The sequence below is a fragment of the Balaenoptera ricei genome, chromosome 2 (genome assembly GCF_028023285.1).
Source record: "Balaenoptera ricei isolate mBalRic1 chromosome 2, mBalRic1.hap2, whole genome shotgun sequence".
Taxonomy (NCBI): domain Eukaryota; kingdom Metazoa; phylum Chordata; class Mammalia; order Artiodactyla; family Balaenopteridae; genus Balaenoptera; species Balaenoptera ricei.
The window spans coordinates 37,690,857-37,718,530 of NC_082640.1; the positions used below are offsets into that span (position 1 = coordinate 37,690,857).

At 39.9% G+C, this 27,674-nt stretch overlaps 1 protein-coding gene and 1 non-coding gene across 5 annotated transcripts in view; both read left to right on the plus strand.

Moving 5' to 3' along the window:
• Positions 1 to 27,674, plus strand: part of BLM (BLM RecQ like helicase) — a 95,811-nt gene that overhangs the window by 42,266 nt on the left and 25,871 nt on the right. For all 4 annotated transcript variants that reach the window (XM_059915371.1, XM_059915373.1, XM_059915372.1 and 1 more), the window contains exons 11-17: positions 915 to 1,013; positions 1,223 to 1,371; positions 12,271 to 12,377; positions 14,139 to 14,299; positions 20,705 to 20,900; positions 23,056 to 23,246; positions 27,193 to 27,340. In XM_059915371.1, the coding sequence (XP_059771354.1) occupies positions 915 to 1,013; positions 1,223 to 1,371; positions 12,271 to 12,377; positions 14,139 to 14,299; positions 20,705 to 20,900; positions 23,056 to 23,246; positions 27,193 to 27,340 (1,051 nt within the window). The remainder of the gene's footprint in view (positions 1 to 914; positions 1,014 to 1,222; positions 1,372 to 12,270; positions 12,378 to 14,138; positions 14,300 to 20,704; positions 20,901 to 23,055; positions 23,247 to 27,192; positions 27,341 to 27,674) is intronic.
• On the plus strand, positions 27,399 to 27,471 carry TRNAG-UCC (transfer RNA glycine (anticodon UCC)). The gene has a single exon. It is a non-coding gene; the product is annotated as a tRNA-Gly (tRNA).

Genomic DNA, 27,674 nt, shown 5'->3' on the forward strand with positions numbered 1-27,674 from the left:
GTTCTAATTGTCCTAGGTTTGGCCAGTGGGAAAGCTCCATCAGACTGGCTTCTGTGACCTTTTGACATGTCTATCAAGACGTGGGTGCCAGAGATGGTCATTGCTACTGGCATGTCATTGCTTCCAGGCCCAGTTATGGACAGAGCTACAAAATATAAATATATGTACATATATATATGTATATATGTACATATATACGTATATATTTCCCCCAGACAACACACACACGTAACACATGTCTCTAACCCTGCTACCACTGTAAACATGTGGTGGCTCGCAAATACACTGAGGCAGAAAAATTCTTTTAGAGCCACTGACCTAATACAAAACTGTTTGCTAAATGTGGGTAAACATTCTAAAATGCCTCATTTGCTATTTCCTATTACTTCTAATTCTATTCGTAGATCGAAATCAGAACCAATTTTATGTGGAGGTTTTTTTTTTTTTTTTTTTTTTTTTTTTTTTTTTAATTTTATAGCTACTTTATTTATTTATTTATTTATTTTATTTATTTTTGGCTGTGTTGGGTCTTCAGTTCGTGCGAGGGCTTTCTCTAGCTGCGGCAAGCGGGGGCCACTCTTCATCGCCGTGCGGGGACCGCTCTTCATCGCGGTGCGCGGGCCTCTCACTATCGCGGCCCCTCCCATTGCGGGGCACAGGCTCCAGACGCGCAGGCTCAGTAGTTGTGGCTCACGGGCCCAGTTGCTCCGCGGCATGTGGGATCTTCCCAGACCAGGGCTCGAACCCGTGTCCCCTGCATTAGCAGGCAGACTCTCAACCACTGCGCCACCAGGGAAGCCCTATGTGGAGGTTTTAATACAACTTAAGTCGTAGTGGAACTTAAAGACAACCAAATCCTTAAGGTGATATGTTTAAGTATTTTTAAATGTCTGATTAATGCATTTCTGGTCTAGGTCTGTGCAAGTAACAGACTGATTTCTACTCTGGAGAATCTGTATGAGAGGAAGCTCTTGGCACGTTTTGTTATTGACGAAGCACATTGTGTCAGTCAGGTAAATACTGTTCTCTATGTCTTGAGGTACCAATAAATTGTACTACCAACAGTATATATATTTTCAGAGCCAAGAGAAAAAATATTGAGTGAATTATTCTGCTATTTCACTGAAGAATAAGGTGGTTCTTAATATAGTGAGCAGTGTTTGCTTTATATAAGGAAGATCCAAATAGCCTGAAAAGCAGTATTTTGTTTTTTTCCAACTAGTGGGGACATGATTTTCGTCCAGATTACAAAAGAATGAATATGCTTCGCCAGAAGTTTCCCTCTGTTCCAATGATGGCTCTTACTGCCACAGCTAATCCCAGGGTACAGAAGGACATCCTCACTCAGCTGAAGATTCTCAGACCTCAGGTGTAAGTTGTCGAAAGTTATTAATTTTAAAACCCTGGGGCAGTGGTTCCCAGATTGCTGCACATTAGAATCATCTATGGAGTCTTAAAAAAATCCCAATGCCCAGGTTGTACCCAATGCCAATGATATCAGAATGTGGGGGGCTGGGAGCCAGTATGGTTTGTTTTTTGTTTTTTGTTTTTTTGGCTGCATTGGGTCTTCATTGCTGCGTGCAGGCTTTCTCTGGTTGCGGCAAGCGGGGGTACTCTTCGTTGTGGTGTGTGGGCTTCTCATTGCAGTGGCTTCTCTTGTTGCAGAGCACGGGCTCTAGGCATGCGGGCTTCAGTAGTTGTGGCGCGTGGGCTCAGTAGTTGTGGCTCGCGGGCTCTAGAGCTCAGGCTCAGTAGTTGTGGTGCACAGGCTTATTTGCTCCGTGGCATGTGGGATCTTCCCGGACCAGGGCTCAAACCATTGTCCCCTGCATTGGCAGGTGGATTCTTAACCACTATACCACCAGGGAAGTCCCAGCCAGTATGTTTTTTAAATTCCCAAGTGACTCCAATGTGCAGCAAAATTTGGGAGCCAGGACCCTGGGGCTTTTCTTCGCTCACTGAAATTAAAACTCTATCCCAGTACCTGTTTTGGAAATAGGGATAAAGTGCATGCCATACCTGTTAAATCCTAGGATAGTCCCAGTAATAAACTAGCTTTTATTTATCCAGTTTTGGCTCCCGTATATCCTAGAGTATACATGATGAAATGAACAGATGAACCTGCTTTGTCATTTTCCTCTGACGTCCCAGCTATATCCAGGATGTTGAAAACAGTTCAGAAACTATGTATACAGCTTTTTTAACTTTGTTTTCATCTGAACAGCAAAGTGCTTCTTATTGCCACCAAATCCATAATTATTCAATAGCAAAAACTACTATAAAAAATGTCCCCAATATAGGTTGCACTGAATTATTTTGTGCCTCTGTATGACTTTGTAGAGACAGGTACATTCTCTGACGGGTTAATTTACTCAGCGAATATTTACTTAACAGCTGTTGTCTACCAAGGTTAAAATATTTTTTCCTTCTAATTTATTAGTGGGTGCTTTAAGGAATGGAATGCTTTGAGGAATGGAATTAGTGGGTGTTTTAAGGTCTGAAGGAATAATGACTAATGTATTGGGGTGAATTTTTAAAGCTTTGTTAATTTGGAAACAAAGAGAATAAGCTGGCTCTGTAAATATTATAACCAGTAAGAACAATAACAGCATCGCAGTGGGTAATGAGAAGAACTCTAAGTGCCATATGAGGGGACATGAGGGGGTTTGAGATTAAGATAGCTTCAGAGGCCTTTGCAGATTAAACTGGCATTCTTAAGCCCAAGGATTTTAGAGTCCTCAGAATTTTGTGCGTGTAATCAAAAAAATTGGAATGCAAATTTTTTTTTTTTGGCTGTGTCGGGCCTTCGTTGCTGTGTGCGGGCTTTCTCTAGTTGTGGCGAGTGGAGGCCACTCTTTGTTGCAGTGCATGGGCTTCTCATTGTGGTGGCTTCTCTTGTTGCGGAGCACGGGCTCTAGGTGCACAGGCTTCAGTAGCTGTGACACGTGGGTTCAGTGGTTGTGGCTTGCGGGCTCTAGAGTGCAGGCTCAGTAGTTGTGGCACATGGGCTTAGTTGCTCCGTGGCATGTGGGATCTTCCTGGACCAGGGCTCAAACTTGTGTCCCCTGCATTGGCAGGCGGATTTTTAACCACTGCGCCACCAGGGAAGCCCCAGAATGCAAAAATTTTAATTTAATCTTACTTGCAGAGGAGTGTTTGTATAAAATTTGGGGGAAAAAGATATTTTCTTCCATAATTGATTTACATTACAACATTATATTTAAGGTGTCTTCAGGTTCTAGTGAAGAACCCACGTGCTAGAAATTTGCTTCTACAAGTACTCCATTGATCTATAAAAGCTTTTTTTTAAATAAGCAGTGTTTTTAGCTTTTTTCCATCAGTTTATGCCAGATGCAATCTACTATTCTTTTAGATCAGTAATATTAATTACCAAATGCCCATAGTTAAAAGAAGTGATATAAATTCAATTCACCTTTTGAATAACCTTTTGAAAGTGTAGAATTTGTCATTTTTGTTTGAGTAAACATTGCACATACAGGTTTAATATCTTTTCCTAGTAATGTGCGGGGGAGGTCTGCTTGGAAAAGTAATAGATTGTACATTTCCTGAGTCTAGCATGTGGTGCCCTGTGCATATTTGGCACTCAGTAAGAATGAATAAATGAAACATATGGAGGAACTTTGGTAAATGTGGGTAAAATATGAAAATTTGGGCAGGTCTGTTGACTCAATATATTTGGTACTTCTATATTTGGGAGAATTTAAATCCCTAAGTGGAAGTAAAAGATTTTAACAAACACTTTCTGTTACATTTTTTTCCTGATCTTCTTTTCTGCCCATAGGCCTCTTGTTTGGATTAAATTTCCCAAATGCTGCTATGTCATGGCCCTGGTGAAGGCATGTGCCCCTAGGGTTGAAGCCATGGCCCCCATGCTTCTCTCCTACTGCCAGTCTGTGATAATAGTCTTCATCTTCGGGAAATATGAGGATGGAAATAAATAAAATGGATTGACTTTATTCCTTTTCCTTAGGGCCTTAAAATACGAACTGAGAAAGAGAAAAGAGATAGACATTTAGACAGTAAATACAACAATAATACTATAATACAACAATAATAGCTAACACTTACATACCTAGCCTATACAATGTGCCAGGCACTGTTCTTGGCATTTTATGTGTATGACTTATTTATCCACACAAAAGTCTTATGAGGTCAGTACTCCTATTTCCCTCACTTTATGGATGAGGAAACTGAAACACAGAGAAATTAAACAGCTTAAACAAAGTCATACACCTAGCAAGTATTGGAGTGAGAACTTAAACCCAAACAGTCTGCTTTCAGAACCCTTTAAATACTGTACCAAATGCAGAATGAAGTAAGTGGTGATTAGAGATGTAAATGGACTGCTGGAACTCGGAAGGCAAGATTGACTGTAACCCAAAGTAACAACTAACTGTTACGAGGAGGGGTCAGGTAGGGTTTTATAAAGGAAGTGGACTTTGTAGGAACAATGGTCTTTTTAAAGTTTTAAATGGCTGTACTGAGATATAAATTACATACCTTACAATTCACCTATTTAAAGTATGCAGTTCTATGGGTTGATGTTTTGCTTTATTTTTCGTTTATTCACAGGGCTGTGCAACCCCACCACTACCTAATTTTAGAACATTTTCGTCTCACTTAAAAGAAACTCCATACCCATTAGCAGTCAATTCCCACTATTCCCTATTGCCCCAACCCTAGGCAATCACTAATTACTTTCTGTGTCCATAGATTTTTGCCTATTCTGGGCATTTCATGTAAATAGAATCATATATTATGTGGCCTTTTGTGATTGGCCTCTTTCACTTAGTATAACATTTTCAAGGTCCATCCATGTTGTAACACGTATTGGTATTTCATCCTTTTTTTATTGTATGTATATTCTATGTTTTTTTTATCCATTCATCATGTAATGGATATTTGAGTTGCTTCCACTCTTTGGCTGTTATTAATAATGCTTCTGTGAGCATTTGTATACAAATTGTCATGTGGATGTATGTTTTTATTTCTCTTAGGCATATACCTAGGAGTAGAATTGTTGGGTCATATGGTAACTCTACATTTAATCTTTTAAGGAGCTGCCCAATTATTTTCCAAAGCAGCTGCACCATTTCACCTTCTGTAGTATATGAGGGTTGCAATTTCTCCACATCCACACCGACACTTGTTACTGTATCTTTTTGATTATACTCATCCTAGTGGGTATGAAGTGGAAGGTGAATGGCATTTTAACAGGTGAAGAGTGAGAATTCAGGGCTGAAGTTTCTGGCATGAAATTACAGGTCAGGCCCAAGGAATGGTGGATAATCCATTGGATAAGAAGAGAAATATAAAGGGATGACCCTAGAAAGGTGGCTTGTGGCCAGATCTGGAGGGTCTTGCATATCATGATGGTAAAGTGTTTGGACTCTCTTATGTAGGCATTTTGACCTGGGGAGCGGCTTGATCTGAACTCTATGGTTGAATGATAACCATGGCAGTGGAACAGAAGATGGAGTGGAGGAACAAGAGATTAGAGGCAGGGTGGCCCTTTAGGATCCCAGTTGTAGCCATCTAGGAGAGAGATTGGCAACACCAGAAGAGGAAGGAAGGGACAGAATCCAGAGAGAAAGCAGAGTTGAATCAATGAGACTTAAACGAATTTTGGAAAATTGTACCACTTGTACATTTTTTAACTTGACACCTAAAATTTTTCAACGTGACTTTTTTTGTTTTTTGTTGTTTTGTTTTGGTTTTTTGAGGGAGTTCCCCAACCAGGGATTGAACCCAGTCCCTCAGCAGTGAAAGCACGGAGTCCTAACCACTGGACCACCAGGGAATTCCTCAACATGAGTTTAAATAAAAAGAACAGTGGTCTGTTGTAAATAACATTTTTAAACAAAATTGTTACTTAGCTCTTTTAAATGTATCCAGTAGACTATAAACATAATATAGCAATTCTGTACCTTCTTTCTCCCACTTATAGAAGACATAATAAAAATTTTAACTCTTTAACAGGTTTTTTAATTTCCCCTTTTCTTTTCAAACTCATATTTCTCTTTCAGTTTCCCTACAGAATTTTATCCTAATTTTATCCTGTTTTTATGCATGAAGCCTGTTGCTTACTCTGTCATATTTACCTGCAAGAAAAATATGTATATAAATTATTTTTAAATTTCCTATACCAAAATTTTTGTCCTAATTGAATTATATGTAATCATTAGTAGTACCTGACTGATCAGAATAGCTTAAATATTTTTGAAAATAATTCTTAAGTATCAATTTTGATGGGGAATGTGTAACTTAATGAGATAGGACTTCTTCCCAATTAGTACATATATCTATGGATGAATCAAGTCTGTTCATATTTCTTATTTTTATAGGTATATTTTATAGCATTGAGAAATGTTGCTCACATAAACATGTAGATAGGAATGGAAAACATTTTATTACAGTATTAACTCTCAATTATTTGAATTCCTTCTGATGTAAATGCCAAAATTATATGATGATCTGTCATCAAAAATTATTTTTAATGATCTGTCAGCTGACATCTCAATTGAGTCCTGCAAATTTTGTGAAAAGCGAAGAATTGAAAACCATCTGACTGACAAAATAAGTCAGATCATTAGTTACTCACTTTACTTTTTCTGGGAAATATACCCTAAAAAGATGCTTTACCAAAACTTTTCTAATGACTATTAAGTATTTGTGTTACTCTTTCACTCAGGTGAATCTTGTGTCCAGTATATTTGAAGGAGTTGGGGAAATCAAAATACTATTAGTTTCAGTACACCTTTCCTAGTATATTTTTTACATTTATTTTTAATCAGATGATATGCTTTTCTTTTTTTTAAATAATTTTCTTTATACCAGTCCTTCAAAGAGCTTATCTGTCTGCTGTGTGGAGGGACTCCTAATATGCTTTCCTAGTCCTCAACTTTTTTTTTTTTTAGTATTTATTTCTTTAATTTTTGGCTGCGTCGGTTCTTAGTTTCTGTTACTAGGATCTTCGCTGGGGCATGCTGGATCCTCTGCTGCAGTGAGCGGGCTCATCGTTGCAGGGTGCAGGCTTCTCTCTAGTTGTGACACATGGGCTCAGTAGTTGTGGTGCACAGGCTCCAGGGCGTGTGGGCTCTGTAGTTGTGGCACAGGGCTCTCTAGTTGTGACCCGCATGCTCAGTAGTTGTAGCGCATGGGTTTAGTTGCCTGGCAGCATGTGGGATCTTAGTTCCCCAACCAGGGATCAAACCCGCGTCCCCGGCATTGGAAGGCGGATTCTTAACCACTAGACCACCAGGGAGATCCCTGATATGCTTTTAAATAATAGTTTTGTCAAAACTATTCAAACAATGACACATGACTACCATATAACCTAACTGGCAAAGCCAGTTGTCATTGCCAAACCAATTGGCCAAACTTATTTTCTTACCTATAAAAAAAAATTCTAACTTTGTTTTTCCAGTTCACATAAACTACTTAGTGCGTATCCTCATGACAGTGCCTCAGTTCCAAGAGCAACAAGAGCTGAGCGCAAATTGATTCCATTTCCTGACACATCACTTAAAATGACATGAGTTTGACACCCTGGACCTAAAAATATTTACCATTTTAATGGCAACATCAGTACTCCCTTTGTGAAGATATTTTGGAATCCAAAGCTTTTTTAGAAAAGAAAATATTGAGATATAATTGACACACCACAAAATTCACCCATTTAAAGGTTAGAATTTAGTGCGTTTGTTTGTATTTTCAGAGTTGTGCAACCATCCCCCGAATCTAAGTTTAGAACACTTTCATCACCCCAAAAAGAAACCTAGTACTCAGCAGTCACTCCCCATTCTCTCCTCATTTGTGCCCATCTTCTTTCACTTAACCTGTGTTCAAGGGTCATCCGTGTTGTAACACATATCAGAACTTCATTCCTTTTTATGGGTGAATAATCTTCCATTGAATAGGCATTCCACATTTTATTTATCCATTCATCAATTGATGTGAACTCTCTCTATCTAGAATATCTGTTAATTCCAAACATCCCATTTTCCAACAGGCCAAGTAAGATATGTTATATGTAATGAACTCTAAGAGACTGTTAACTTTCTCATTATAACAAATTGTGTGAATGCAGTGGACCCTTGAGCAACATGGGTTTGAACTGCATATGAACATTCACAAACAAAAGGTTTTGTGTGTACCTGTATTTTCATTTCTCTTGGGTATATACCCAGGAGTGGAATTGTTGGGTCGTATGGTAACTATCTTTAACCTTTTGAAGAACTGCCAGACTGTTTCCCAAAGTGGCTGCACCATTTTACATTCCCACCAGTTGTATAGTGGTTTCTGATTCCACCAGCACTTGCTGTTGTCTCTCTTTTTTTAACCCAAAGCTTTTTTTTTTTAATGTATAAAACATGGTTCTGAAATTAAAGTGTAGTGTAAAATGTAGGGAAGAGCAGTAAAGCCATCCTTGTGTATAATCATTTCAGCATTCCTATTGGTAGGGAAACTCATGCACCATTCCCAACTTAAGCCCAAATCATATCAAATAAGTTTCAAGAATATCTACATCATTTGTATTCCTGGGCAATTCTTTTTATGCCTTAATTTTATCAGGACTGCAGTTTCCTTTGCTGTGGCAGTGATTGTAAATGATTAACAGAACAATCAAAAGAGTCTATGGGGGGCTTCCCTGGTGGCGCAGTGGTTGAGAATCTGCCTGCCAGTGCAGGGAACACGGGTTCGGGCCCTGGTCTGGGAAGATCCCACATGCCGCGGAGCAACTAGGCCCGTGAGCCACAATTACTGAGCCTGCGCATCTGGAGCCTGTGCTCCGCAACAAGAGAGGCCGCGATAGTAAGAGGCCCGCGCACCGTGATGAAGAGTGGCCCCCGCTTGCCACAACTAGAGAAAGCCCTCGCACAGAAACGAAGACCCAACACAGCCATAAATAAACAAATAAATAAATAAATAATTTAAAAAAAAAAAAAAAAAAGAGTCTATGGGCATATCAAGTCCTTTATCTACCGTCTTTTTTGCCACAATCTGCTACACATTCTTCTGCCATTTCAAGCACTAAAAGATCTCTGAGTGTTTTGTACATATAAACGATATCTTTTTTTAATGGATGTTTTTCAGCACTTTTTAAACATTTATTTTATTTATTTATTTTATTTATTTATTTTTGGCTGCGTTGGGTCTTCGTTGCTGCGCGCGGGCTTTCTGTAGTTGCAGCGAGCAGGGGCTACTCTTTGTTGCGGTGCACGGGGTTCTCATTGCGGTGGCTTCTCTTGTTGCGGAGCACGGGCTCTAGGCATGCGGGCTTCAGTAGTTGTGGCTCGCAGGCTCTAGAGTGCAGGCTCAGTAGTTGTGGTGCATGGGCTTAGTTGTTCCACGGCACGTGGGATCTTCCCGGACTAGGACTCGAACCCATGTCCCCTGCATTGGCAGGCAGATTCTTAACCACTGCACCACCAGGGAAGCCCTAAATGATATCTTAAGAGGGATGGTTTCAAAGTACTGTTTAGCAGTAGTCTCACAAGACTCTCAGAGTAATGTGTTCTATGACAATAGGAATGAAAGAAGCAACTTCATAAAGTGAGAATCATCTTCTCTCCCACCACCTTACTCTCAGTATATCTGAAATCAGAACACCCCAATAAAGGCCAAAATACTTTATTCCTGATGTTATACTTTACCCTTAACAGAAATAATGTAAAACACTTAGAGACATGAAGCCCTACCAAGAGTTTCTGGTATTTGGATTAGAGAAAGTTTCATCTACACCCATACTATATTTCAATTTGTTTTGTTTGGTGTACTGGAGGTTTTTATGTCCAAAACAATGCACAGTGGTAAAGTTGAGAATGGGTGAAGAGTAAAATTTGTTTGTTTTCCAAAAGTGAGAGACAATTATAAAAGGAAAAAACGGGGCAGGAGTAACAAGCACGGAGTTCTGACTACAGGCATTCTCAGATCCATCTTTTAGGGGGAAATTCATAAGTGTGAAAACAGAGGATCTGGAAATTGATTCCTTTAAAATTGTCTTTGCTCATGTACCTTTGGAAAGTCTTTTTGAACCCTAGGGGTATGCACACCCCGACTTTAGACCACTGACCTGAAAGAAGTTGAACTGTGGTTTAGAACTCTGAAAAGAGGTCTAAGCTGGGGGTGAAAGTTGGGACTCACAGGAATGATATTCGGTGCTGTTTAAAGCAGTGAGGGTGAGGTCCCTGAAGAAGATAATATAGGGGAAGAAGAAAGAAGAGCCAAGCATTTTGGGGGGTGATTCTCATTTAAGGAGTAAGCAAGGAAAGGAGAGAAGGAGAGGAAGAAATCAAGAGAGGTAAGGGGGAGAAACCCCACGGGTGTGAGCACTAATAGAGTTTTCGGTAAGGATAGCCAACAACGTGGAGAGGTAAGAGAATGAGGTCTGACAAAAGACCAGCGTGCGTGGGGCTTCCCTGGTGGCGCGGTGGTTAAGAATCCGCCTGCCGGTGCAGGGGACACGGGTTCGAGCCCTGGTCTGGGAAGATCCCACATGCCACGGAGCAACTAAGCCCACGAGCCACAACTACTGAGCCTGCACTCTAGAGCCCGCGAGCCACAACTACTGAGCCCCCGTGCCACAACTACTGAAGCCCGCATGCCTAGAGCCCGTGCTCCGCAACAAGAGAAGCCACCTCAATGAGAAGCCCGTGTACTGCAACAAAGAGTAACCCCTGCTCGCCACAACTAGAGAAAGCCCAGGCGCAGCAACAAAGACCCAACGCAGCCAAAAATAAATAAATAAATAAGTAACTAGCTAACTAACTAACTTACAGACCAGTGCGCGCACCAAATGCAGTTGAAGGATTACCACTGCCTACTGCATAACCTTCTTATCTGTATTGCAGCCCCTTCAGGAACACGACTACTGCCCTCCACATGTGAAGTGTTGCGTTCTTTAGTCCTAAAACTAAATGTTTATCTTATCAATGGCAACAAAACCTGGACCCATCTAGCTTGGACTTAGATAGAAAGACAGAAAGACAGTGGTTTTATTCCCCATCTTTCCTCCCTCTGATCCCCACCCACTGTCTAGAGGCAACCTCCTTACCACAGGTTATTGCTGTTCATGGTCTCTTTGTTTCCTTCCGTCCACCCAGGCACTGAGATGTCTTTGTGCTCTGACTTTAACTCATTAGATAGTGTTCTCTCTCCTTCCCATGGCAATGTTGGAACCTGGCACAGCTGGAGGGTGTCGTCAGGGCCAAGGGCCCTGTAACAATTCCCTTATCCTTCAGTTTTTAAAAGCTTTGGTAGGATTTCCCTGGTGGTCCAGTGATTAAGTCTGTGCGCTTCCACCACAAGGGGTGCGGATTCCATCCCTGGTCGGGGAACTAGGATCCCGCGTGCCGCATGGTGCGGCCACAAAATAAGTAAATAAAATAAAAGCTTTGCTAAAACAATTTTGGTAGAATGGTAATGGCAAAAGCCAGAATGGAAATGATGAGAGTTGAAATTGGATGTATGGTTGGTTGGTTGGGGGCATGAGTCTTCTTAGAAACTTGCCTTTGGAGGGAAAGAACGAGGAGGGATGCCAGCTGCAGTGGAATGTACATAGGGTCAAGAGAAGCTTTTGTTGGTTTTAGGATTGGGGGTCCTGGAACATATGCAGAGATAAAAGGGAAGAGTTCACAGAAGAGACTGAAGCACAAGAAAGGACATAATGGAGAGGAAGAGCTCACTAAGGAAGTGGGAAGAAGTGCGGGACCAAGAGCAAAAGGCCAGAGAAAGAGGAGCACATCTGTCTCAGAGTCAGCCACGCTTCCCTTGGGCGCATAGCCAAAGTACAGTGATCAGGGTCTGTAGGCTTGAGCTCCTGCAGCCCTGCAACCAGCTCCTCGCTCTTCTGTACACAGTCAAAATTTGGGGGTGTTGGTGGCCTAAAGTTATGTATGTTTTCTCTATGATTTTCTTAATCTTTTAAATAACGTTTTAGCCATCTCTGCTTTTAATCCACCTCATCTTGGAGACTGGGCTCCTGTCTTTTCTGCAGGTTTTTCTCTTCTGCATTCCTTCTGATTCTTTGTTAACTAGTCCCGTAGACATTCCCTCCTTATCACCATTCTTAATCCTTAACCTAACTTCTATCTGTGTTTTATCATGTAAGCTGCCAGTAGCTATATTCAATTTAAGACAACTTGATAATTAGGTTTGCATTGTGGAAAATCAGCATTTAATTTTTGAAGATGGCTAAAACTATATTTTCTCATAATAACAAAATTTTATGTTTGTGACTTCTTTTAGGTTTAGCATGAGCTTCAATAGACATAATCTAAAATACTACGTGTTACCCAAAAAACCAAAAAAGGTGGCATTTGATTGCTTAGAATGGATCAGAAAGCATCACCCACGTGAGTACAGCCATGTGATAAATCATGTCTAGAAATAATAAATGTTTTTTTAGTACCACAATTGAATATATAAAATTGCATATTAAACATTTCTTTTCTCATTATGATAGCACTAACTTGCTATTCATAGAACAGAATATTGCAACTCTCTCAATTCTGGAAATTATAAAATCTCATTTGGTTTGTTAACAATAAACCCTAACAAAAAGTATATTAAATACTCCCTCCTACACGCCTGTATTGTAATTCATGGTTTCACTGTCATTCCTCTGGCTTCTATCAGTTAATGAATTACAGAGCTCTGTTTTAGTGCCTTCTCCCAAGTGTGTCTGCCTTTGAGTTATATTAACTAAAACGAGATTCTGAAATTCATGGTAGTTTTCCATGTAACCTCTTTTCTACTTTTCCATGGAGAATTTTTTTGTTAAACATCTCTATTTCATTTTCTTTAATTAGTATACGTATTTGTTTGAATAAATCAAACAATGCAGAGATAGACCAAGAAAAAGTTAGTAATTTCCTTTTCCAGTCCCCCCCTCCCAGGCACCTAATATAAATAATAGCTTGTGTGTGTATCTGTATCTTTGGCTCTGCCACAGAGAGATGACTTTTTCTTTAATACCTTTTATTTTTTGATTTTAAAAATAACATACATACAAACAGCAATAAATATAGTGAAGAGAATTTAGAAAGCAACAAAAAAAAAGAAAGAATCAAAAGACAAGCCTTACCATAGGACAAGTCACGGTTACCATTTTGGTTTATCTCCTTCCAATAATTTTTGTATGCATTTTTCTTTCCATTAGCATACTGTATATACAGTATTTCTACCCTTACCCTGTTTTATATTTTGAACATTTTCTCATGTCGTTTTAAAAACTTAGAAAACACTTAATAGTTGCAATATGTTTTAAACAGTATTTTTTTTTTTTTTACTCCTCTTGGGCTTTGCTTTTTTTTAAAAAAAATAAATTTATTTATTTATTTATTTATTTTTGGCTGTGTTGGGTCTTGTTTCTTTGCGAGGGCTTTCTCCAGTTGCGGCGAGCGGGGGCCACTCTTCATCGCGGTGCGCGGGCCTCACTGTTGCGGCCTCTCCCGTTGCGGAGCACAGGCTCCAGACACGCAAGCTCAGTAGTTGTGGCTCACGGGCCTAGCTGCTCCGCGGCATGTGGGATCTTCCCAGACCAGGGCTCGAAGCCATGTCCCCTGCATTGGCAGGCAGATTCTCAACCACTGCGCCACCAGGGAAGCCCCGCAATATGTTTTAGTTTATAAATTCCTTTCTTAATTATTGTCCTAATGCTGGCCCTTAAGATTTTTCTAATTTTAAAAATTATAAACAAAACTTCTTGTATAGTAAGTCCTTGGATCACTTTATTTCCTAGATTTGTTTCCTAGAAAGAAACTGAATCAAAAGGTAGGAGCATTTCTAAGGCTCTTGATAGGTATTGCCATATGCTTTCTACAAAGTTTGTGTAAGAGTGCCTTTCCATTTTATAGCAAGTGTGAAACAGGGCCCAGGGTTCCTCCAGGTCTACCTAAGGAGTTATTTGGAGGGACAGGATTAAAGGTTAAATCTTGTCATTACCAGTGCATGTGATCCGTTGCTTGACTTATTCTACCTATGTGGTTTTCCTCTGCTGTAAGAAAACTATGGAGAAAACTATACCTCTGTTTACAATTCAGATATCATAATGTAGGTTGTGTTCTTTATGTTAAAAGTCCTCGTTTCACAGTACTGTTTTGGTTTCTTGGCAGATGACTCAGGGATAATTTACTGCCTCTCCAGGCGAGAATGTGACACAGTGGCTGACACATTACAGAAAGATGGTCTCGCTGCTCTGGCGTATCATGCTGGCCTCAGTGACTCTGCCAGAGATGAAGTACAGCACAAGTGGATTAATCAGGATGGCTGCCAGGTAACATTTTTAAAAATAAACAAAGGAAACAATATTTTATAGTATATAAGCCACCTCATACATGTAGGATGAAAATTGTTTTCACCTTAAAGATAGTAAACATCAAAATAAGGCACATTTAAAAACTGATGTTTTTTGAGACATCTAAAGTTGCTTTTTCTTTCTTTTTTTTAAAATTTATTTTATTTATTTGTTTGTTTGTTTTTGGCTGTGTTGGGTCTTCATTGCTGCATGCAGGCTTTCTCTAGTTGTGGTGAGCAGAGGCTCCTATTCGTTGCGGTGCTCGGGCTTCTTGCTGCGGTGGCTTCTCTTGTTGTGGAGCATGGGTTCTAGGCGCACAGACTTCAGTAGTTGTGGCACGTGGGCTCAGTAGTTGTGGCCCACAGGCTCAGTAGTCGTGGCTCACGGGCTGTAGAGTGCAGGCTCAGTAGTTGTGGTGCACGGGCTTAGTTGCTCTGTGGCATGTGGGATCTTCCTGGACCAGGGCTTGAACCCATGTCCCCTGCATTGGCAGGTGGATTCTTAACCACTGCGCCACCAGGGAAACCACTTTTTCTTTCTTAAATCAAAAAAACTTTTTATTGAGATGTAATTCACATACCATACAATTCCCCCTTCCAAAGTTTACAAGTCAGTGGAGTTTAGTACATTCACAAGGTCGTGCAACCGTCACCACTGTCTGATTCCAGAACATTTCATCATCCCAGAAAGAAACCCCATATCTACTAGCAGTCACTCCTCACTCCCCTAACACCCAGTCCTTGGCAACCACTAATCTATTAACTACTACTAATCTGTCTCTATAGTTTCCTATTCTGGACATTTCATATAAATGGAATCATACAATATGTGTTCTTCTGTGACTGATTCCTCTTACTTAGCATGTTTTCAAGATTTATCCATATTGTAGCATGTATCAGTACGTCACTCCTTTTTGTGGCTGGATAATATTCCATTGTATGGAAGTACCACAGTTTGTTATCCATTCATCAGTTGGTAGACATTTGGGTTGTATCCACTTTTTTTTTTTTTTTTTTGGCTGCATTGGGTCTTTGTTGCTGCGTGCGGGCTTTCTCTAGTTGCAGCGAGCGGGAGCTACTCTTCATGGCAGTGTGTGGGCTTCTTATTGCGGTGGCTTCTCTTGCTGTGGAGCACGGGCTCTAGGCACGCGGGTTCAGTAGCTGTGGCTCGCAGGCTCTAGAGCGCAGGCCCAGTAGTTGTGGCACGCTGGCTTAGTTGCTCTGCAGCATGTGGGATCTTCCCAGACCAGGGCTCGAACCCGTGTCCCCTGCACTGGCAGGCGGATTCTTAACCACTGCGCCACCAGGGAAGTCCCTGTATCCACTTTTTGACTATTGTGAATAATGCATCTGTGAACATTTCTGTACAGGTTTTTGTGTGAACATGTTTTCAGTTCTCTTGGGTAGATGTAAGATTGGAATTGCTCAGTCATGTGGAAACTCTTTTTAACTTTTTGAGGAACTGCCAAACTGTTTTGCAAAGCAGCTACAAAATTTTGCATTCCTACCAGCTGTGTATGAGGTTCCAATGTCTCCATCTCACCAACACTTATTACTGTCTTTTTTTACTATATCCATCCTAGTGTATGTAAAGTGGTATCTCGTTGTGATTTTTGTTTGCATTCCCTAATAACTAATGATGTTGAGCATCTACTTCTGAGAGGATAAATTTGTCACCCAAGTAGATCAAGAAGGAAGCAAGAACACTCTAGGGCATCCCATACTGTGGCAAATATGAAACTTGGATAGATCTCTCTACATACAAGGATGAATTTGAGGAGAATGACTAATAATTTTTTTGTAGCCTATGAAGTTTTCAGCTCATAAAAAAAGAAATCATTACCGTGAAGATTCAGAAGGAAAAGTATCTCCCAAAATTATTTCCTGAGGGAAAACAAAAGGAAATCTTAGAGAATATCAGCTTAATATCCTCATAAAGATTTAAGAAGACTTGACTTATATGAACTAGAAACAGTTTGCCATAAGAAGATGTTATGAAGAGGCTGAGATGAAGGGATAAATAAAAAGTCAGTTTGTCCAGATAAGAAAATACAAGAAAAACAAAACAAATAGAATTATATATCAAGACACAAATGGTTTAATTCAATGCAGACATTTGAATCAGTGATGTAGTGAATAACTTGAGAATGTGAAGGGGAAAAAAACATATGAAAATTGAACGGAAAAAAAAAAAAATTATTGGTAGCTGGGAGAGTAGGGGTTCAGCCTAAGAATAAGTATACCCAAAAAAGAAATAGGGATAGTTGAGATCGCTAGAGTAGTCAAATGTATTATAAATAAATACATAACAAATATGTAACAAATTTAAGAGTTATCTCAAAATCACTGGGGAAAAACTTACATGTAGACATAGTTCAGAACATTTTGTTTGATTTACAGTTATAAGAAATTGTATTCATGAAGGTAAAGAAATAGTTTACTCAACAAAGAACAAGAGGGACTTCCCTGGTGGCGCAGTGGTTAAGAATCCGCCTGCCAATGCAGGGGACACGGGTTCGATCCCTGGTCCAGGAATATCCCACATGCCGCGGAGCAACTAAGCCCGTGCGCCACAAATAGCAAGCCTGCGCTCTAGAGCCCGCGAGCCACAACTGCTGAGCCCACGTGCTGCAACTACTGAAGCCCATGTGCCTAGAGCCCATTCTCCACAACAAGAGAAGCCACTGCAATGAGAAACCCATGCACCGCAATGAAGTGTAGACCTCGCTCGCTGCAACTAGAGAAAGCCTGCGCACGGCAACGAAGACCCAACGCAGCCAAAAATCAATCAATAAATAAATAAAATTTAAAAAAAAAAAAAAAGAAGAACGAGTAATAGACTTGCCTGAGACAGTTACACTAAATTAAAAACACACACACACACACAAAAAAAAACAGAAGCAAACTATCTCCAGAATCAGAAGAGGAAAGGCTGGGACTGAAGAGTTTCACGCCAGCTCATTGTCATTTATGTCGGAAACAATAGAAAGGCTTTTTCAGGTATGTAAAATACTGGTTTATTTTCACTGACATAACTGTAGAAGGCATTCTTCCCAAATTAATATGTAGCTAATCAAAATTGCAGTGTTTTCTTCCTTTGATAAACTTTTCCCAAAGTTTGCCTGGAAGAATATTCAAGTGAAAATAACCAAAAGAATTTGGCAAGAAAATAATAACACACGAACACTGGCTTTGCAATATGTTAAAGATCAATGGAAGAGAAATCCAGAAATAGACTGGAAAACAGGTAAAAACAATATATGATAAGGAAGGCATTTAAAATTAATCAGGAAAGGAAGATTATTCAACTAGTGGTACTGGTTACCTGATGGGGAGAATCGTTCTGAGTCCTCATATCAAAGTTAATTATAGGTAAATAAAGGTACAGATATTTTTAAATGTATGCACACTGAGTGAAAGAGAACCTAAGCTTAAAAACAGCCCAAAAGGAAGTAATTGCTAGAAATGATTAAAAACCTAAACAACTAAACACTTCTATATCTGTAAAACAAAAATTAAAGGCAACAGCAAAATGGGAACTATAGCTTCCTCAAATAAAACATAATGAAGAGCTTGTAAAATTGTGAGAAGAAAAACATGAGTCTCAAATAGTAAATTACGCAAGGCTATCAAGAAACTGTTGGAAAGGAGGAACTACAGAGGGCTAAACACAAAATTTTTAAGTGCAATTTTGCTAATAATCAAAGGAATTAAAATTTAAAACAGTGAGATCATGTTTACCTCTTGTATTAGCAAACTTTTATTAACTGTCGGGGACAGTGTTGTCAGAGACGATTTCCTGTAGTACTTGTGAGAGCCTTTCTGGAAAACAGTGTGGTAGACCATATTTAAGACCCTCAAATCTGAAACATGGGTGTGGAATTTACATCAGTGTTATTTTTAATAGTAAATAGCTTAAATGTCCTGAGAGCATGATTGGTTACATTATGGTACATCCCTGCCATTAAAAAATGGTTTATGAAGAATTTTTTAATGATACGAAAATGTTCGAATGTTAATGATGGATAAATGTAGGGAAAAATATAATTCAAAAGTGTGTAATCTCAACCATAAAAAAATTGAATAGAAAACTAATAAGAAAAAAGAAAGCCAATTTTTTAAAGTTCTTTAATTCTTTATATATAGTATATTCTATAACATACATACATACATGTATACATATTTTTATATATAAAACACTTTGATCAAATATATAGTTTTTTTAATTGGTGAGCTTTTTTTTTTTTAATCTAATTGTTTCTGCTCTCAGAGTAGCTAATCCTCACAGTCAAGGTATAATAATATAACCAACTGGACAGCCTTGATCTTACTAGATTTGTGGGATAGAATAAAACTTGGTTGTTTTTCTTCACAAAGATACGTTGGTAGCCTGAAGTTTTTTTGTTTTTTGGGTTTTTCTTTTTTGTCTGCGTTGGGTCTTCGTTGCTGTGCATGGGCTTTCTCTAGTTGCGGCGAGCAGGGGCTACTCTTCATTGCAGTGTGGTGGCTTCTCTTGTTGCGGAGCACAGGCTCTAGGTGTGCAGGCTTCAGTAGTTGTGGCACGTGGGCTCAGTAGTTGCGGCGCACGGGCTTAGTTGCTCTGCGGCATGTGGGATCTTCCCGGACCAGGGCTCGTACCCGTGTCCCCTGCGTTGACAGGCAGGTTCTTAACCACTGTGCCACCAGGGAAGTCCCTAGCCTGAAGTTTTAAAAGCAACACAGAAATAAAGAAGGAATTAACAACTCCACAAAGCCAGTATTCCCAGTTATAAGAAATAAAGAGTCTCAGAAGGCGTTGGTGTCACAGTCACCTCATGAGCTTGCAGCCTCCCTCACAGCCCTGTGCTCACCCGACCTTGGGAGACGCACCCAGGCTTCTTGGAAACCTGTGCGCCTGTGGGCTGACACACCTTGCTTTACAGCCTCTCCACCTGCTCTCCCACCTCTAGAGACTACAGTAGACTTTCTCTTTCCAAGGAGATTCGCCTTTGATCGCAGTGCCATAAATTTAGACGGATGGCTGACCTAAAGTACAGGCCACCAGCATCTCCAGCATTGATGAGCACCCCCGTCTGCCATCCATGGCGTGCAGTTCCTAGCTGTGGTACTTACAGTTACTGAAATCATGTCATTAGCCTCAGTCTGGCTGCCAGATTGTCCAGTTGCTTTTGAAATACTATTTTTGAAGTAGCAATTCATTTTTTTAGGTGGTAAAAAAGGCTTGCGGCTTTATTTGTATAATGTAATTTTGCCTGGAGATATAATATTTTTGGCTTGGTTATAGGTCCTAAATTTGCCACTGAAATGGATAGGCTTGAAAGAGATTTTTTACTAAAAACTGATATATCAAGCTCCTGAAATTTAGCTATCACCTTGCTTCCACTGAGTAATTTGCATAGGCCAAGATCCACGGTCTCCAGCCTTTTTTCCCCCTAGTATAAGCAACTCTCAGACTTTTGCCCACATGAGTTCCAATAAAATTTTCACAAGTTTTGACTCTGAAATTAGCTGATGAATAAAAGGAGCTGGTGTGTGATCACTTGCTACCACTGGAAAAACGGATAGTAAGTTCTCACCTGGAGCAGGTGAGAACGCCACTCTTCCTGAATCATTGGAAAATCTAGCAGCAGTGACCTCTAAAAGCCCAAGCCCTGGGAACAACCAGAGCTCCTGAGAAACACAGTTACCGGGGCAACAGGGATATCGTGGCTGGGTGAGCCACACCCCCACACCTCCATATCAAAAACATACGAGAGCAAACAGTGGTAACACATCAGGAGGCGACTGCTGCTGATCCTGGCTCCCTTGGTGATAGCACCAAATCACACAAGCAAGTGCCTGCCACACCGAGCTTCTCTTTACTTTCTTGGGTCTGAATAGAACTGCAAATTATCAATATGAAAATCTCATATTAGTCATGCTAAATAATGGAACCAAGTTAAGATATTAGACTCTTATATAAGGAGTACATTTTAAAGTAAAATAGAAGATAAAGCTTCTAGAAGCATCTATCATTAAAATGTTCCTTTAGGGCTTCCCTGGTGACGCAGTGGTTAAGAAACCTCCTGCCAGTGCAGGGAACACGGGTTCAAGCCCTGGTCCGGGAAGATCCCACATGCTGCGGAGCAACTAAGCCCGTGTGCCACAACTACTGAGCCTGCACTCTAGAGCCCATGCTCCACAACAAGAGAAGCCACCACAATGAAAAGCCCACGCACCACAACGAAGAGTAGCCCCCGCTCAACACAACTAAAGAAAAAGCCCGCGCGCAGCAACAAAGACCTAATGCAGCCAAAAATTAATTGATTGATTGATTGATTGATTGATTTAAAAAATGTTCCTTTAAATGCATTATGAGCCTAATAAGCTTTTGCTTTTACATCAGGTTATCTGTGCAACGATCGCATTTGGAATGGGGATTGACAAACCTGATGTGCGATTTGTGATCCATGCATCCCTCCCTAAATCCATGGAGGGTTACTACCAAGAATCTGGCAGAGCTGGAAGAGATGGGGAAATCTCTCACTGCCTGCTCTTCTATACCTACCACGATGTGACCAGACTGAAGAGGCTTATACTAAGTAAGCTGAGCTCCATCGGGGACACATGCTGTCCTCCTCAGTCTCGTGATTGTCATCTACCCCTGCAGTTGTGGTGTTTTGGGTCCAGTTTTCCTTAAAATAGAGGCACTTAGATAGATATGGAAGTTTTATTTTAGTTCATGTTTATGATAAAAGTATTACATGCTTGTTATGTAAAATTCAAATGATACAGATGTGTTGAAGACTGAAAATTTTCCAAATCATGCCTCGTATGCAGTCCTGCCCTAAGAAATAACTCCAGTTACTGATTTCCTTTGTATCCTTCCAGGCCCGATTTATGCATGCATCCTTGTATGTAACATATTTCAAACGTGCAGAAAGGTAAAATGGAAAAAAATAATGAATTGTCATGTACCACCGTCCAGGTTAGGAAATAAAACCCCTACATAGCCCTCTCCTATCTCATCCCTTTACCTCTTCATTGGAGTTAGGCAATATCTTATATTTGATATTTACCTTTCCCAAATGCAAGTTTTTTACAATATAAATGCGATTCCATTATATGTGCTTTTTTTTTTCCTAAGATGTAGTTGATTTACAGTATTATATAAGTTTCAGGTGTACAACGTAGTGATTCACAATTTTTAAAGGTTATACTCTATTTATAGTTATTATATAAATGTGCTTTTTTAATATGTATATGTTGACCTGATTTTTTTTCCAGTCAACACTAGGGTGTAATTATGACTCCAACTAGTACACATAGCTTGACTACATAGAATTCCATAGTATGGTATTCCATGTTTATTGAACCAGTCCCCTTCTAATAGATAAATAAGTAAAATTGCCTCTTTTGAGACCACTTTTGAATGAACTCTGGCAGAGATACTGAGCACGGGAAATGGCACTTACCAAGCTCTGTGCCAAGTAATGTTCACCTTATTTGCTTGTAACCACTAGCTTTTGAGATAGTCCCATGAGAAAAGTGAGCTTCAGAAAGGTTTTGTAACTTGCCCCCAAGAGCAGCAGCAGCGGTAAGGGGAAGGGTAGTGATAATGATGATAAAGTTTCCTTAGCACTTACTATATGCTGCTGTCTTAAATGCTTTACGTATATCACTTCATTTAATCTTCACAACAACCCTAAAAGATACTAGTATTATTCTCCTCGTTTTACAGAAGAGGAAAATGAGATACAGAGCTAGGTAAGTGGCAGAGCCCTGATGGAATCCAGGTTCATCTGATTGCAAAGTCCATGTCCCTTGCACTATACCAAGATAATTCTCAGTGCAAAAATGAAACTTTTAAACTTAGTGCATCCATTTGTGTTTTTAAGCAGAACCTATATTAAGTTAGGTCCAAATAATTTAGTATTTAAATGCTAAACACTCAGCAACCATTTGAAAAAAATAATACTCATAAACCAGAAAAAAAATTTTTTATTTCATTTTTAACTAACAACAATTGCTTACAAATGAAAAGTATGTACATGTTGTTCTCAAACCTTGGAATCAGATTGGACACTGCCACCCTCATTTCCTGTTTCACATTGATTTTTTGGAGGTACTTATTTTTATCATAGCAACTGCCAAAATTTCAGCTTCACAATGTCATTAGAAGGAAAGTAGCACATCATAAACTACCTCCAACTAGTTGCTTGTGTGGTGTTCAACAGATGTCAGGTATTGCTGTGTTTCCCTTAAATTTAAAACACCTGCCAGCACCCCTGTGCGTTCATTGCAGCACCCACCCCAGCCCTGGGGGGTCCTTGGTACATAGTTTCAGAACCACTGGCTTAACCACTTTGATCCCAGATACTCAGGGAGATGCACAGCCCACTGCCATGGCTCCATGCTCCGCTTACTTTGGATGCTGGGTTCAGTACATTCTTGTCTGATAAATATAGTAAATATAATTCAGATATTTATCGTTGGGAATAATGAAGAGCTGCAAAATTTTTTCAGCTACTCCTGACAACCTATGTTTATTCCTGCAAAACTACAATCTTGAAGATGAACATAAATATTCAGTTAATTATAATATAGATTCATGTCATGTTGATATATAATGCTATGAATAATGTTATTTCATTTAATATTTAAAGTTATATGAACCTATTCTAAATATTTCTGTGATATTCTTTTCTATTTTTCTACTCTAATAAGTATGTTTACTATGTTCTTCATCTCTTTTAGTGGAAAAAGATGGAAACCATCATACGAAAGAAACTCACTTCAATAATTTGTATAGTATGGTACATTACTGCGAAAATATAACAGAATGCAGGAGAATACAGCTTTTGGCTTACTTTGGCGAAAATGGATTTAATCCTTATTTTTGTAAGAAATACCCAGATGTTTCTTGTGATAATTGCTGTAAAACAAAGGTAAAATAAGAAAGTTTTAAATTCTTTGTGATAAGGAACTTGACAAGATTTTTTTTGTTTCTTCTCTTAATTTAGAAAAGTTAGATACAAGTTAGATTGCAGTAAGTGGGTCCTAGGGATTTTAACAAGGGGACTATGGCTTCCTCCCCATGTTAATTGGGAATAGAAACATTTTAATAGTATTTCTGTGGAATATCCGTAGAACTAGTATTTCTGTGGAATATCCATAGAAACATTTTAATAGTATTTCTGTGGAATATCCGTAGAACTATTTTAATAGTATTTCTGTGGAATATCCGTAGAACATTTTAATAGTTTTTCTGTGGAATATCCGTAGAACTAGATAGTTCTACGGATATTCCACAGAAATACTATTAAACAGACTGGACCTGTTTTGGTGGTTTATAGGATATTTAAGAAATATCATTAATCTGTAAATACCCAAAAAGATCCAACGTGGGCAGGTAGAATATTTTACATTCAACTCTAATTATATTTAAACATCTTCATTCTCAAAAGGGTTATAACTAGTGTACTATGTGTTTGAATTCAGATCAATTAGATTACTCTGTAAACTGGTTTTTAAAAAACTGTAAAGAGTAAGGGCAATAGCTTCAGGATGAGTTTGCTATCATCTGTCCTAAAAATAACTTTGGGAGGTTGTTAAATTCAGTCGTTAGGTACTGTGTTGTACCTATCATGGTAATTCTACGTTTTAATGTCTACTGTACTTCACAGTTTACAGAGCATTTTCACAGTTGATATATTATTTGAAATATCTGCAAGGTGCTGGGGATTCACATATGAACATGATATAGGCCAATTCACAGACGGGAGGGGAGACAGACATGTATGTATTCATATCACTGTGATACCGTAGGCAGCGCTAGCCAAGCAGAGGGTGATTTACTGTCTCTTGGGGTGGAATCTGTGGATTTATGGCCATCTCAACCCACCACACCCCACTCTGTAAGCACTGCTAATCAGTTCACTCATTCAACAAATATTTGTTGAATGCCTGCTCTGTGATAGGCAATGTTCTAGGAGTTTGGGATACATCACTGAACAAAAATATAAAGATCCCTACTCTTGTGGAGCTTACATTCTAGCAGAGGGAGGCTGAATAAAGACAATATACATTATAAGTACATGTTAAGAGGAAAGAACTTTGATGAAAAGTACAGCAGTGTAAGGAGTCAGGAATGATGAATGGGGTGCAGGATGCAGTGGCCCAGGGAAGTCTTACTGCAAAGGTGAGACCTGAGCGAAGACTTGAAGAAAGGAGTTAGCTGAGCAGCTCTCAAATACGGATGTTCTTCGCTAAAGCCAAAACCAGAGGCCCTGAGGTGGGGGGCATGCCTGTGCCTTTGAGGGGTAGTGAGGGAGCTCACGTGCCTCCCCAGGGGGAGAGGTGAGGCCGTCCAGAACGGTGCCTGGAGGGCTGAGAAACTGGAAGAGTGGAGCAGCCCTCAGCCGAGACGTTCGGGGAAGGCTGGCAGGGAAGATCAGGAGTTTGGTCTGGGGTGTAGTGAGTTAGATATGTCTTGGATCCAGCAATTCTGAAGAGAGGCTGGTGGTACCATAACTCTGGGAGTGGTTGGTATATAGTTGAATTTGAAGTCATGAAAGCAGATGAAATCTTCACTGGTATAAGTTTAGACAGAAGAGAAGAAAACCGAAGACTGAGCCCTGAGACTTGAAGAGGTTGAGGAGAAGAGGAAGAACTAGGAAAGGAGACCAGGAAAGAGAACAAGTGAGGTAGGAGGAAGACCAAGGCAGCTAAGCGTAGGAATGCATCAGGGAGGAGGGAGCGCTACCTAGTCACCTGCTGCTGCCGAGCCAAGTACCATAAGGACCGAGACGTCACCGTTGGGTTTAGCACCGCAGAAATATGGGACCTGGACTTGACCAGTTTCAGTGGAGAGGGGCAAAATTGGAGGCAGTGCATATGGAGAATTCTTTCAAGTTTTGCTTCAAGGATGAACAGAGAAATGAAACCGTAGCTGCCAGGGGAAGTGGAGTCAAGAAGAGACAGGAGAAATAATATATTTGTGTGCTGATAGGAACGTACCTACGGAGGATGGAAATTGATGTGTGAGGAGAGGGAAGAATTGCTGAAGCAGTGTCCCTGAGTAAGCAAGGGGGCTTGGAAGCTAGTGCAGAAGGACAAAGACTGGCTTAGACAGGAGCTTGGGTAGTTCGTCTATAATAACAGGAAGAAAGAAGAGAAAATGCAGGGCAGGTGCTGGGTATGGACGTAGTGAAGGAAGTTTTGAAAGTTCTCTTCCGATTGTTTGTTTCCTCAGCAAAGTAGGAGGCAAGGTAGTCAGCTGACAGGACAAGAGTGGGGATTGAAGAGAAAGGAGAAAGTGTGAAACTGTCATCTAAGACGGGGTCAGCAAACTTTATCTTAAAGGGCCAGAGGGTGGTAAATATTGGCTTGGCCAAAAAGTTCATTCGGGTTTCCGTAAGCTCTTATGGAAAAACCCAAACGAACTTTTTGGCCAACCCAACATTTCAGGCTTTGTGGGCAGTCTCTGTCACAACTACTCAATTCTGCTATTTTAGCCCAAAAGCAGACATAAATTACAATAAATACACCGATTTTTCCATAGTTGTGTTCCAATAAAATTTGATTTACAAAAACAGGCATACAGTTCATGGGCCGTAATTTGCTGACTGCTATTTTAAGAGAATGAGGGAGAGATAGACTAAGCATGTATCATTGATTACCTGGCAGCGTTAAGGATCCACTTGAGGTTTGTGGCCCTGTACTGAAAGTGAAAACAGTCGGCATAGTTGTGTGTGTTTCTCCTGCCAAGTTCAGCTACACAGGTGTAAGCATGGAATGGTGGAGAACTGGATCTCATGTGTTTTGTCAAACAGTGTGACCCAAGGGCAGGGGAGTTGAAGGTATATGAAAGGTTATGTTATAATGATCGGCTCTGGAATTGAAGCTGAACATCTGAGGGCGAGAATCAATGGATAGGCTGTCCCAGTGGATTGCTGGAGTCAGAAACTAGATGGCGTGAGTTAGAAAGGCAGGAGGTAGCGGTCGGAGAACAAAAGGGTTGCTGATACTAGTAAGGCTAGGTAGTGGGTGTGACCATGGGAGTGAGGGGCTGACATATGTGGAGGACAGGATCACTGGAGTACAGGAGATCAAGTTGCCAAAGGCCAAGGTGTGGGAGGATCATCTCTGTACACTAGTCACCAAGAATTAAGGCAGGAATGATGTTGGAGAGAGTGATGGGGCACTCTTTCGTGATGATGCCAGATAGAGCCTCAGAATCACTACCAATTGTTAGTATAGGACAAGAAACCTATTTGTCTTCAGGACTGTGGTGGATGAACAAGGATTAGAAGGTAGAGGAACTGCATATACAGAGGCACAGAAGCATGATGCAGCTTTTGAGAACTGCAGGTGCTTAGTATTGCTAGGTTAGAGAACTAGGATAGACGATAGCAAAAGACCACATAGTAATGGTAGGCAGAGTTTGGAGACAACTGAGGGGAATGAGAAAGGGAACTGACCGGAGGTGATAAAAAGGATTAACTGTGGCACCAAAGACCCAAAAGAGATCAGAACTCATACATCTGCATGGTTGGACAATGTTTTTCATCCCTAAAGGTCACCATCCAGTAAGTGACCAAAAGAGGTATGAAGGGTTTTGAAAGAAAAAGAATATTTCTACCCACAGAGTGCTCTCAGGTAACTGTCTGTGAAACAGAAGTGAAATAGATATAGTAGAGTGCTAATTATTCTAGACACAAGGTTAATATAAGAACTTAGAAAAGAATGAACATTTGAAACTTCCTTGGTTTTTGGTCTTGGTTTTAGTCTGGAAATGGTTTATTGTGGGACTGTTACAGTTAGTATTAAATCCTAGCGATCTAGGTATCGGTATCTTAATTATAGCAAAAGGTAATCTCTTTTTATTCATAGGATTATAAGACAAGAGATGTGACTGATGATGTAAAAAATATTGTAAGATTTGTTCAAGAACACAGTTCATCACAAGGAACAAGAAATATAAAACATGTAGGTCCTTCTGGGAGATTTACTATGAATATGCTGGTCGACATTTTCTTGGGTAAGTCATCTGTTTTATTGTTTGAGTTACATCGATTAAAATGGAACATCTAGGGAATTCCCTGGTGGTCCAGTGGTTAGGACTCTGCACTTCCACTGCAGGGGGCGCAGGTTCAATCCCTGGTCAGGGAACAAAGATCCCACAAGCTGCACGGCACAGCCAAAAAAAAAAAAAAAAAAAAGTTGAATCTCTAAAGAATTCATTACAAGTACATAGAAAAAAATCTCTTCTATTTTCTTATAGAAGCTAAGAGTTTTAGAATAAAACCTTTTTGAGTAACAAAAGAAAATCAGTTTTTATGAATTATTACCAATTATTTTTATAGAATTTATGT